This window comes from Mus musculus, chromosome 3 (genome assembly GCF_000001635.26).
Source record: "Mus musculus strain C57BL/6J chromosome 3, GRCm38.p6 C57BL/6J".
Lineage (NCBI taxonomy): Eukaryota > Metazoa > Chordata > Mammalia > Rodentia > Muridae > Mus > Mus musculus.
In genome coordinates, this window is record NC_000069.6 from 53,451,198 (window position 1) to 53,463,627 (window position 12,430).

Below are 12,430 nucleotides of genomic sequence, written 5' to 3' on the forward strand. Positions count from 1 at the left end.
TCAGCTGGAGTAGGTGGGGTAAAGTGCTGTGCAAGTCAAAGTCAAACTCTGGGACAGGGAGGGACACTGATAGGAGCAAAAGGGGTGGGCGACCAAAAGACCCTGATAGGATGGGGTTCTATCAAAACCTAGAATGGAGCAGAACAAACTGAAAGAACGCAGCAGCCGCATACGAAGGACATACATAGTGCGAGAGTGGGCTGCAAGGGCAGACCATTTCCATCGTCATACCTCAAGCATTTGGCACTCTTCCATGTAAATGATTCTAATTCTCCTGAAATGTCTCTGAGGTAGGTAAGTGCTAGTAATGACATGAGTTCACACTGCACAGTGGCAAGGGCAGCACTGAGGAGGGGACTTAGTGCCAGACCAGCTCTAAAACACCCGCCTGCAAATCTTCCTTTCAGTACAGTGCTTACACGCTGGCTGTTTGTTGTAGTCTTGCTTGTAAAGGGTGACATTAAATACTTTGTACCAAAAAGACCAAACCCTTTGTTGTTTTCTCGTCGGAATCCACGGGAAGTGCGTCTCAGCCCTTCTCTACCTGGACGGTTTTGTTTCCCTTTGTCACGGATCTCTTGGCCCAGGCTGCCACAGACTGCCGTCTCCATGAATCCTCCCATCCCCCCACATACACACAGCTCCTCCTGTCCTTCATGGTCCTCGCTCCTGCTGTCATCACGCCCACTTATCTCTCTATTGGACCACAAGGCTGACCACACTGCTCCCCACTTCAGAATCCTCTGGACTGGGTTGGTACCCACATGAATCAGTAACTCAGCAGCGCACCCCAACACAATCTCTTCCACAGTCTAATACACATAGGCTAAACCAACTAGTAGTTTCCACTCATCATATGAAGTCACCCAGGAACCCAGAGAGAGTTAATCGATGCAGGCAAGCAGCTTGGTTACAACCACAGTTCCCGTCATGGCCCCATTTTAGAACTGCATTTCTTCCTTTAAAAGGTGCTTCTGTGAAGATGTAGCCCCTGCTAGGGCAGCCGCCTAGCACTTAGGAAGTGATGAGTTCAACTCCCAGGGCCACCAGAAAGAAACACACTTAGTTGTAAAACCAAGTCCCAAAACCACGAGAAAACATGACTCTTCATGACCCAGCAACACACTTTTCTTGCAGAAGAGGTGAAAATGACCCTGTGGCTCTGAAGTGCTACCCGAAGCTCCTCCCAGCCGGAAGCACTAAGCGCCGAAGGCAGGGGTGCGGCTGTGCCACGGGATGTATTTTTGTATTTGTTTTGCCCCAATTTCTGCTACATACACTGCGCCAGTCTTTCTGTCGACTTCCAAAAGATGTGGCAGAACCTGATCTGCCAGCTGGATAGTGCTGACCACAGAGCAGTCTCCGATGCTTCCGGAGGGTGGGGCAAGCAACACTGACAGCCTACTGAGGTTCAGCTGGGCCACAATCAAGTACTTCCCATCTGGGGTGAACCTAAGAGGAAAGAGAATTCATAATAAGGACCAAGCCTTCACTGTGTGCCCTTGGCTGTACCCTGGAGTGGACTGGCTTAGCAGCCTGGAGAGGCATGCTGCAGATTTTCAGGTTAGAGTTCATGGCTCCTGGGGCACAATGCACCTTCCGGTTCCTGAGACTGAAGCACTCCCTCAGGCAGGGAAGGATTCAGGCCGCTTTGTATTTCTCAGTAAGTTCCCTTGGAAGGCAAGGGAGCCTGGAAGCTTAACCGGACAGTTGGCCTTAGACATTAACCTTGTATAGCCTGTACAGTTGGCAAACATCTATGTATCCTGACTACAACTATATTGATCCTGGCGACTGCCATTGCATTCTACTTCTGATAAAGGTCTAGAAGATCTGATTGCTCTCAACAAAATTGCCACAGCTTAAGTGTTGCTGTGGACCCTTTAATGGCCTGGTTTCATTCCTCCTGGCCATATCAGGGGATCATGGCCCAGTACTTACTGGCAGGTAAGTGTGGGGTGCTTACACTCGCCAATGCTCAACAACAGTGGCCATCATTGTCTGAGGGGTTCTTTAATGAATTTAAATTGTATAGAATTCTGTGATAATAGATGAAGCTAAAGATATGCCTACTTTAAAACAAAACACAACATAACATAATGAAAGGAGAATTAGAAGTTGGGCGGGTTCAGCAGTGTGGACTCCGGCTGAGATCCTCCTATGATTAGGAATCTCTCAAAGGATTCGGAACTCTCAGATATCTAACCTCTTTGGACTCTTGTTTCCTTCCACTTTCCCTTGCTTAAAATCAACAATAAACACTTTAAACTTTTGGCCACTCTTCAGAAGAAGTGGGTCTCACAGCCAGCTAAAGCAAGCATTTAACACAACCAGGAGCGATTACCTCACAGCAGAAGGCCCCTCCTCTGTGAAACAGTTGTCCCATGCTCCTAACCACTCTCCAGTGTCCTTATCAAATACTTGGAGCCTCTTATTTCCTCGGTCCGCAACCCACACCTGAGAAACCAAGAAAATAATGTCAATGGGGAGAGACCCACAGCACGAGAAGAAACACGAGTAGTCTTATCAGCTGCACATACACGGTCTCAGTTAGTGCTCGGAGGACCCCAAGGAAGATGGCATCACTAAGCTCCATTTTCAGAGGGGTTACACACCTTGTCTGCAAAGCACTAGGAAGTGCAAATGCTACAGTCTAATCAACACCTGCATCAGTCAGCCTAAAGGAACAGAGCCATCGACTACATTGAACGTGGAAGCAGATAAAACCTGAGTCGTCCACACAGTGCAAAAGATCAGAGACTCTGACAGGGTGCAGACTCTCCCGTCTCTTTACGTCTCATCACCATCACTGACAACTGAAGCAGCAGCTCCTAAGCCAGGTCCAAGACAGAGCCAGGTACATACTTGTTCTCAGAGGCTAAGGTGTTGGCTCTCTCAGTGTCATTTCTAAACTTGTATCTGTTATCACTGGGATGGGTCCAAAGTACAGAGAGTCACCCATGAGGAGGAAACGTGGGCATGTTAGTAGCACAGAGGGCATAATAGGTTTAAATGCGGTTTTTATAGATTACGACGAGTTCCCTAGACACTCCTATCATAAAGCAGGGAGCTCAGACAGTTTCCTCAATAGCATTCACAGGGATCCATAGATTACAGCACAGACCACACCCCTCGCAGGTCCTTCAGAGTTCTTGGGTTTGTATAGCTTGGTGTGACCCTGACTTTATTCTAATCGGTGTGTGTGGATTCTGGTAGCCACTGGCTGTTACAGACACAGGCACAAGACAGGCTGGTGCCCACACAAGTGTCCTAAGCTGTGATGGGTTTGCTCAGGGAGATTCCTGCCTCAGATGACCAAGGAAGAAACACTCACATCTCAAGATGGAATGGTATTGCAGATTACTTTCTTTCTTCTTCAGTATTTTGACCATAGGAAAGCCTCTCTGAGAAACAATACATCCTTAACTGTGGAGTAAATTCACTTTTCGGAAAGGCTCATGGTAGTGATGAAATGAGTTAGATACAATGTGGGGAATGCCACTAAACTGTTACAGAACATCAGGGCGCGGGGCCAGGGACGTAGCTCAGTCCTAAGATGCTCTCCTGCATGTGTAAGGCCATCAGTCCTCCCCCACAGCAGCAACAACGGACAAACTAAATCACAAAGTACATGAGAATGAGCTGTCAGTTTCACAACTCAGCAATCTCAGCCTGCTCCTCTTGCTGGCCCCTAAGATCTGTCCTCACCATGAATCTCATTATATCCATATCTCTCGTGCTTTGCAAAATGGGATTTTTTTTTTTTAAAGCAAAAAATAGGGCTAGCATCAAGGAAGACACTGCATGTCAGAGGGCAGCCTGGCCCAGCACTGCATGTCCACAAGCTCACTTATTTAACACAGGCATGACCCCTCAGAGCTCGTGGTGGAGGTAAAGCAAATTCCATTCAGCAGCGCGTGCCTCAAAGCCTGCACTCTACACAGGAGCATCTGTGACGTAACAGCAGCGACTGGAATGCAAAGTACACTTCCCACAGGAAACAGGTAGCGAGTTTAAGCCTGCTGATGGGGACTTGCTTAAGACTGCTGAAGGTGACCCCTAAGGTCCTAAGAAGCAGCGCCTCTGTTTATCCAGTGAGTAAAAGCCTAGGAGGTGCAGTGGAGGGGCCAGGGCTGGAAGGAGGAAATGGAAGAGCAGGAGCTGGGGGAGGGCTCTTCTCCTTCCTTCAGGATCAGCCTCTGCAGTCCCTGCACTCCCATCAGTGCTGCTCCCCTCCCGATATGTGGATATGTGTAGTGTGTCTTATGTGTTTGTGTTGTGCAGTGTGTGTACATGTGTGTGTAGTATGTATGTACATTTTTTTTTTTTTTTTGGTTTTTCAAGACAGGGTTTCTCTGTATAGCCCTGGCTGTCCTGGAACTCACTCTGTAGACCAGGCTGGCCTCGAACTCAGAAATCCACCTGCCTCTGCCTCCCTAGCGCTGGGATTAAAGGCGTGCGCCACCACGTCCGGCCTGAACTGAAGGCTTTCAAACACTTACAATAAGGTTTTCCTACTAGAAGACAAAGTTTCTTTTCCAGGTTTTAGATTCATTACCCGTTCCCTCAGCCATTTAAAAGCTATATAGAATTATCTATCTTGTTCATATCTAAATATTTGGAGAACTTCCTCAGTATAGGGCCCGAACATTTTAGGAGTCTGTGTGCACAGCCAGCTCTGGAGAAATTGCTTAGTCCTGCCTACTGTGCTTGCCTTTAATGGCCAATGTGCACCCTCGGACCGCCCAGGGAGAGAGCACTCAAGCAGCACTGCGTGCAGCAGGCTGCCTGTGGGAACTTCTGACCGGGTTCTGTGCTGTTTGCTTTACTGGACCCGGGAACCCTGAGCTTACTGTGGGTGGCACCCTTTCCTAGGCGGAGGTGGAGAGCTGAGCTGTGTGATAACGTGTGAGTGTGAGCGAGCCAGCACGTGTGTGATAACGTGTGAGTGTGAGCGAGCCAGCACGTGTGTGATAACGTGTGAGTGTGAGCGAGCCAGCACGTGTGTGTGCTCATTCCTCCCTGCTGCTGAGTTGACAGCAGACATGTCTGAAGCTCCTGCCTTGACCGCTCTTTCTCCCTACCTGCCTTTTCCTCGGATTCCTTTGGTCTCTGTTTTGTTTTTCTCACAGCAACAGAAACAAAAAGAGGACACATACACCAAGACGTGCCCACCAACCCACCCACCCACAGCCACACAGTTCCAAACACAGGGACACAGGCTTTACCCGACCAACTGCGTCAAGTGTAACGCTGTGAGGTATGTTGAACTTGGCAGGTCCTGTCCCATTCTCTCCACGCAGCCAGAGGATCATGAAATCTATAAATACACGTGAACAGTGATATGAATAGTGAAACATATGCATTTCCATGTTGATTTTGTCTTGCAAACTACAAAAGAAATGTATCACACACTGAGGCCTTGAATATTCCCTGGCTTTGTCTGTCTGTCTGTCTGTCTGTCTAACTCATGCTCCTTCAGTCTACCGCTTCATTAGCTCAACCTGAGCTGCTCTGACCTCAAGGGCACTGCTCAGAGTTCCTACACCGTTTCCTTCAAACTAGTTCCCTTTGTACCAAAAAAAAGCTCATTTTTGCTCAATTTGTTTTTCTCTTCCCGAGACAGAGAATCATATTGTGTAGTCCTGACTGGCCTTGTCCAGTGTCGTTCAGGCTGGCCTCAGACTCCTAGCAGTGCTCCTGGAAGGCAGGAATGACAAGTGAGTGCCATAGCACCCGCTACGGTGGATAAACGTTTATGGCCTCCCTCTGGTCACTAGAGGGACACACTAGAGCCTAGTGGATTGATCTCTCACAAGACTAGTCCACGCCTAGCACACTGTACCTGGGAACGTGGCCTCAGACCACATGAAGGAGAGCTCGGGGGAGGAAAGGAAGGGCTCACCCTCGGAGCCTTCAGTGGGAATATCACCTACCCTTTGTATTTCAGGTTCTGTGACTTCTGGATTCCCAAACCATGACAATAAATTCCTCTTGTCTAAAGTCACCTTCTTTGTAGCCATGGAGCAAGTGTGTCTGTCCCTGACTTTGCTGCTTCTTGCTTTTACAGAATCTCTGGATGCCTGCTTTACCTCCTGTGTTAGAGACCACGTTCACCCCGAAGGACAGACTTGCCAGAAATAACTCCCAGCATTTTGCTTATTTTAAAACGCATTTGGACTATCTCTGACTTCCTGAAAACCCCTCAGACTGCTAGCAGAGCACAACTCTGAGATCCTCAGAGCAGCTTCAATGGCCGCCACCTTTCCTTCTGGCCGCTGAGAAAGCCATGCTGTTTCCATTCCAGCTCAGGGCTCCCATGGACCTGGACACCACTGGCCCTGCTGGCCCTGTCTACAGCTCAGCCAAGGGTGGCCTCTTCAGGAACTCTGCTGTGCCTCTCCAATTCCGGTTTGCCTTCTGGTTACTATCCTAGCTTGAAAGTCTTTGTCACAGATGAGTTTAATTGTTCTGTTAGGAACAGACTTGCTGCTGTGGTGGCCACAGAGGGCCTAGTTAGAGCCTTACTGTTAGCCTGCAGGAGGCCTGCCAGGGATCTCTCGCTTCCTGACTTCCCCACAATAAACAGGACAGAAAATCTCCAGAAGTTCTTTAAATTTCACACCACCTCGGTCCCTGTGAGGATCTCCTGGCCTCCGGTTGGTAATCCCACCAATGTGATTTAGGTGGAGGTTTGGTCCCTGGCTATATATTGTAATGCTAAATTCTGTTCCCCAAGGTCGAGTCACCTAAAGCCGATGGAATTCTCACCTATACCAGCTTTTCTTATGCAAGCCTTGCTCCTTAATTTAAAACTATTTGGTTGAATAAAGATGCCTACAACCTGTAGCTCAGCAGATAGAGGTAGGCTGGGGTTTGGGGTCTGAGGCAGAGAGAAATGGGGAGAGAGGAGAAAGGGTAGGTGGATCTGAGCACATAGGCAGGAGGGCCTGCCAGTCCGAGTAGGAGCGGCCTAGGCAGGATATAGCAAGTGACACCTAGGGATTATTGACAGACAAGTAGACAAAATAGCATAGAGGTGACATCTACCCAGCTCTAATTCTAAGGCTTGCTATAAATATAAAGGTTTTGTGTCTTTTATTTGGGAACTCAATGATCTAAGGAGGGGTACAAACCCTAAATAATATTTTCAGCAACAGACTTCCTTGTATTAATCTTTACACACAACTTCACGTGTAATACGGTTACATTATACTACACAGCAGACAAATTAAACTTATAGAATAATATCTTTCTGATCATGACATACCCAGGTAAGGCACGTACCTTGGGATAGTTTGACCAGTCTGTTATTCAGTCCCCCATCTCCATCCACAATGTACATCTCCCCTGTGTCATCTACATATAATTCTGCAGGGTTGTCAAACTGCAGCGGGTTCAAGCCAGTGCCCTTCTTGCCTGGGGTTCCCAAGACTTGAACAAGATCACCCAGGGAATTATATTTTTTAACAGTATGGCCGTAGGGTCCTGTAGAGAAAGACAAGCAAGTGTCACAAGGATTACACAGCGTTCACATCTTCCATAAGCTAAAGGCAAATCTCTCACTAGGCTGAACAGCAATGGGAGCCAAGAGATTCCCATACTTAAGTATGACAGGTGGCAACTAGCAGCCTTTCATACGGTATGAGCAAACCTGGAGATGTATTAATCTAATTTAGTCTAATCACTCCAAAATAAAAACACAAGAAAAACCCTGGCTCCTTACAGAGAAAGCTGAGGATAATTTAACTTCTTTTTTTAAAAACACACTGTTTGGCCAGGTGGTGGTGGGACACGCCTTTAGTCACAGCACTAGGAGGCAGAAGCAGGCAGATCTTCCAGGCCAGCCTGGTCTACAGAGTGAATTCCAAGACAGCCAAGGAAGGCTACACAGAGAAACCCCGGCTCAAAAAACCCCCTACTCCCCCAAAACCCCAACCCCAAAACAAACAAACAACCCACTGCTTGTAAAAGAAATCAATAAGGAACTAAAAAACAAGCAACCGACATTCAAAGCTCTTATTTTAATCAGTCATTTAAATTTTAGTACATCCACAAAAAGTTCTTTATAACTAGCACTATTTGTTTAATTATATTTTCTCACAGCAGAAGCAAATTAAAAATTGAACTCATTTCTTAAAAGAAAAATAATCTTGGAGCTAAAATGACCTTACAAGTTAAAGAATAATGCAAATAAGAGCAAATAAGGGAAACTAGGAAGCAGTTAGCAGAGGCACAGGAGGCAAAACTAACTGACAGGTACCCAGAGACTGAAGTCAAGCGAGGCAGCCTGCACGCCAGCTCTCCCTGGAGAGCCGAGTGCGACACTGCACTGGATCTGGGTGCTAATGCGGAAGGGCTTACCCACAGAGAACACGCAGGGTTAGAGAGAGCACACCTCCACGCTTCTAAAGACTTTAAAAGGGGACAGAGAACTTATCATTTTGTTAAGTGATTGATTTGTAGCCAGATCTTCACTTGAGGAAATCAATTCATTTGAAAATGGGAAGAGCTTAAAAATAGTTTCTCTGATCGGAGGGTGGGAAACAAGACACGATGAAAAGAATGAGGTCATCTATGCTGCGCTTATTTCTGGGAACCAGTGACGTTTGTTTCTGCTTTTTAAAAGGGCGACATGAACAGAATAAATTAAAATGAAAGGCTCTCACAGCGAATTCTCGGGGCAGAAGAGAGAGGAAAATAGTCAAATCTCATTACATTATTGTATAAACTCGGAGATACTTTCAAGAGTCCTTTTTTTCATTTTATTTCTGTACATGAATGCTTGCCCGCAAGTGTGTGTGTGTGTGTGTGTGTGTGTGTGTGTGTGTAGTTCCCAGAGAGGCACCAGCTTCCCTGAACCTGGACTTACGACACTGTGAGCTGCCTTGCCACATGGTGCTTGGGACGGCGCCCAGGTCCTCTGGAAGCAAAGTGTTCTAACCACTGATCCATCTAATCCATCTCCTAGATTTATTTTTAAGTTCAAGGGCAATTTTACTGGGATGTAAAGGAAAACCTCCAGGCTACCCACACTGTAAAGCTTGACAGCTTCCTGAGGAAGGAAGCTGGAGAAGAGGAACCGAGGAAGCCACGCAGCTTGTAAGCAGCCTGGTGGAGGAAAGGGAAGTGAGTGTTCAGAGAATCACGCGCAGGCTCTGGCAAGTATCTGAAGGGAGGGAAAAGAGATACGAGGAAGAAAGACGAAAAGTCCTGAGTCTTTACTTAGAATCTAAGTGGGCAGCTTAACACTCTGCAGTTGCCACTCTTCAAATGTTTAACCAGCACTTACCTTCCGAGATAAAGGCTTAACTAAACGAATAGCCCCCTGACTACCTGAAGCCCAGAAACTCTTTACGTTCTGTTAACAAGAGTGACAACGTAAAAACCCAACCTTCCTGATGCTGAGAGTGATGTGTGAGTTACCAAGCACCGGGGAAACAGGATACCCTCCAAGCCATAACCAGATCAAGAAGGGTACTAGCCAAATCCGCCCTGACTCTCCCATTCCTGCCAGGTCCTCAAGACAACAGGAACGGTCTCTTGTGTCAAGTAGGACACACCAGCAGTCAGGCAAACAGTTGTCTCCTACAACTTCTGCAGCTAGAAAGCTACTTAGCCTACCTTGTTTTTCAACAGTGTATACTAAAAATATCTGCTGGTGGGAAAGTTTCAGACATGCTTAAGTGAGTGGAATTTCAAAACCGTTAATAATAGCAGTTTCTGCTAATCTCAGGGCAGCAAATGGTGGCTTCAGAACCCTCATTTGCCCTTTCAAGAGCCAGCTGGTATAGAGAGAAGTTGAGAGTCCCCTGATTCTCTAAAGACTGGCATCTGACCTGACTTTACAGAGGCACAGACTTACTCTGAGATCAGCAAGCGAAGGGTCAAAGAAGAAAGGCTCTGAACTGGAAGGATAGTTCAGACTACCAGGAAAATACCTGTCACTCAAGAATGAGGACCGGGTTCTGTACCTAGAGCCAATACCAGGAAAAACAAAAACAAAGAAATAAAACCGTGCTGTGTATGAGTGTGTGCACTGTAACACCAGCATTGGGCGAGTGGAGAAAGGAAGATGCCGAGGACTCACTGGCCAGTTCACCTCCCCTGCTCATTAGTTCCAGGCCAGCGAGAGAGAGACTTTGGTTCAAAAGACAAGATAGATAGCCCTGAAGAATGACAGTCTGCCCCCCATCCCACCCCCACCCAAATAAAGTTCCCTTGACAAGTTTAAAAGATCGGGATTATAGTGTTATTGAATTTCTTGATTATACAGTAGTGTGGTGCAAATTTGTAGAAAGACATGATTTTATGAAATATTAAGGAAATTATGATTAGATTCAGCAATGCTAGCCTTAAAGTGTATAAGCAAGAACATGGGCAAAGATGTGACTCTATCTAGGAAGGCAATTTAATAGATAGTACTACACATACCGCTTCCTACGTCCGTGATCCAGACGGACTGTTCAAATGGTGTGCCGGAGACAAACATACCATGGGGTGTGTCAACTGTATAATTCCAGGCTCGTAGGAAATAGCCATCCTCTGAGAACACTAATACCTTGGGGATGTTATCCCCTCTCTGAAGGCACACAAAAACAACTGCTTAGAATCACTCAATAGGAACGCTAATCTTTACTTTTGTCAGAGAAATCAAAATGAAAGTATAATAAGAAATTTAGAAGTGTGTAAAAAAAAAGCACTAACTTCAAAACTTAATAATTTCTAATGCATACAAATCTAAAATGTGCACTTGAAGCCAACTCAAAATTAAATTGCATAGTTAGCATACTATAAATGCAGCAGGCTATCTAGGTGGGAAACACTTCTTTCCTTTCTGTTCATCTTCTTTTTTTCCTTTTTGTCATGCTCAGATTGACTGTTCTTTTATTATTCCTGTCTGTTGTGATCAAACTGAATGTATATAATTAAAATTAAAAAAAAATCTCTAGTTGAAGAGATGGCTGAGCAGATGAAAGTGTTTGCTAAGCAAGACTGACACTCAGAGTTCAATCCTGGAAACCACTGGTAGTTGATAACCGCATTAACACTCTGGTCTCTCTTGACCTCACAGGCTCACATATTAAAAAAAAAAAAAAATGCATTCTACTTACTTGGGCTACGTAAACTAACCCGTTGAGGGAATCAACTGCAACACAAAATGTTGCACCAGTGAAGTATTCCGAATTCTTGGGCCAACCCAAATCCAGCCGGAAAAGAGGGTCCTCCATTCTCCAGGAAACGTGAAAAGAAAATGTCCTTGAAACCTCAAATAAAATCAAAATACTCAGATTCAGTTCGACAACCAGAAGGTAGCCGGAAATAAGATTGTATATCTAAAGATCAAAACAACCATAAGAAAAGTCTAATGATGACTTAAGAGTGTAGTAAGAGCTGGGGAAAATCCAGTGTGTGTGTGTGTGTGTGTGTGTGTGTGTGTGTGACTTAAGAGTGTAGTAAGAGCTGGGGAAAATCCAGTGTGTGTGTGTGTGTGTGTGTGTGTGTGTGTGTGTGTGTGTGATGTTTACTTATTTTTATTTAGACTTGTGTGCATGAGCTCGGGTGAGTTTATGTGCACCATGTGCCCACAAAGGCCAGAAGAGGGCATCAGGCTCCCTGGAACTGGAGTTACAGTGAGAGAGTGAGCCTTCAAGTTGGTGCTGGGAATCGAACCTGAGTCCTCTGAAAAAGCTGCTCGAGCTCCCAACCTCCGCGCCACCTCCCCAGCCCCACGTGCATTCTTTTTACACTAAATGAGAGGACGAGTCGTCAGCTGCTGAGCCCCAGGGGAGCAGGTTTGGGACCCCAGGGGCTGTACCCCTCGGTGGCACCCACACCCACAGCCTTCTGCCTGCTATTTACCAGCGAGCCACAGAAGCGCGAATGCAAAACCAGACAGGAAAGGAAGAAGGCGGCGCCCGCCAGGCAGACCCAGGCTCTCGCCATCGCGAGGGTCTGGGAGGCGAAAGTCAGCGAGGCCTGAAGCCGGCTCTAGGGCAGAGGCAGACTAAAGCACCGGGAAACTCGACCGGAGAACCGCCGAAGACTAATTCCGGGTGTCCTGCTCCTTGCTCCGCCCCGAGTCAGGCGCCCAGCGAGTGACCCTGGTCCCCACGCCGAGGTGCTCCTGGCCACTAGGATGGCGGCGTCCGCAGATCTTCCTGACCTACTTACTCTTCGCTCCTTTAAACTCACTTTCAAGAAGCAAAACAGAGCACCGAGAAACTGAAGAGTTAGGGGATCGTGACACTAAAACAATGACTACCACGCTCCGAAAAGGACTTTAGTCACGTCTGCTCCACAAGCATTCAGGCTTCTGCCGTGGACGCCTATATTCCCACACTAGGACCCCGCCCCCCCCCCCCGACGCCCCAAACTAATCATTTGTGCAAAAGCGACTTAAGGTGGCGGTGCACCATTGCGTCTTGTG

The 12,430-nt window shown here is 46.9% G+C and overlaps 1 protein-coding gene and 1 long non-coding RNA gene across 2 annotated transcripts; one reads left to right on the plus strand and one right to left on the minus strand.

Moving 5' to 3' along the window:
- Positions 1–798: 798 nt before the first annotated feature.
- Positions 799–12,061, minus strand: Nhlrc3 (NHL repeat containing 3). The gene is made up of 7 exons (NM_172501.2): positions 11,863–12,061; positions 11,115–11,267; positions 10,435–10,582; positions 7,288–7,488; positions 5,229–5,320; positions 2,345–2,457; positions 799–1,452 (listed from the first exon to the last, which is right to left on the minus strand). The coding sequence occupies exons 1-7, from the start codon at positions 11,944–11,946 to the stop codon at positions 1,200–1,202; spliced, it is 1,044 nt and encodes a 347-aa protein (NP_766089.1). The 5' UTR covers positions 11,947–12,061; the 3' UTR covers positions 799–1,199.
- Gm16206 lies at positions 1,422–6,849 on the plus strand. Its single transcript, XR_001783836.1, has 2 exons — positions 1,422–2,857; positions 6,071–6,849. It is a non-coding gene; the product is annotated as a predicted gene 16206 (long non-coding RNA).
- Positions 12,062–12,430: the final 369 nt, after the last annotated feature.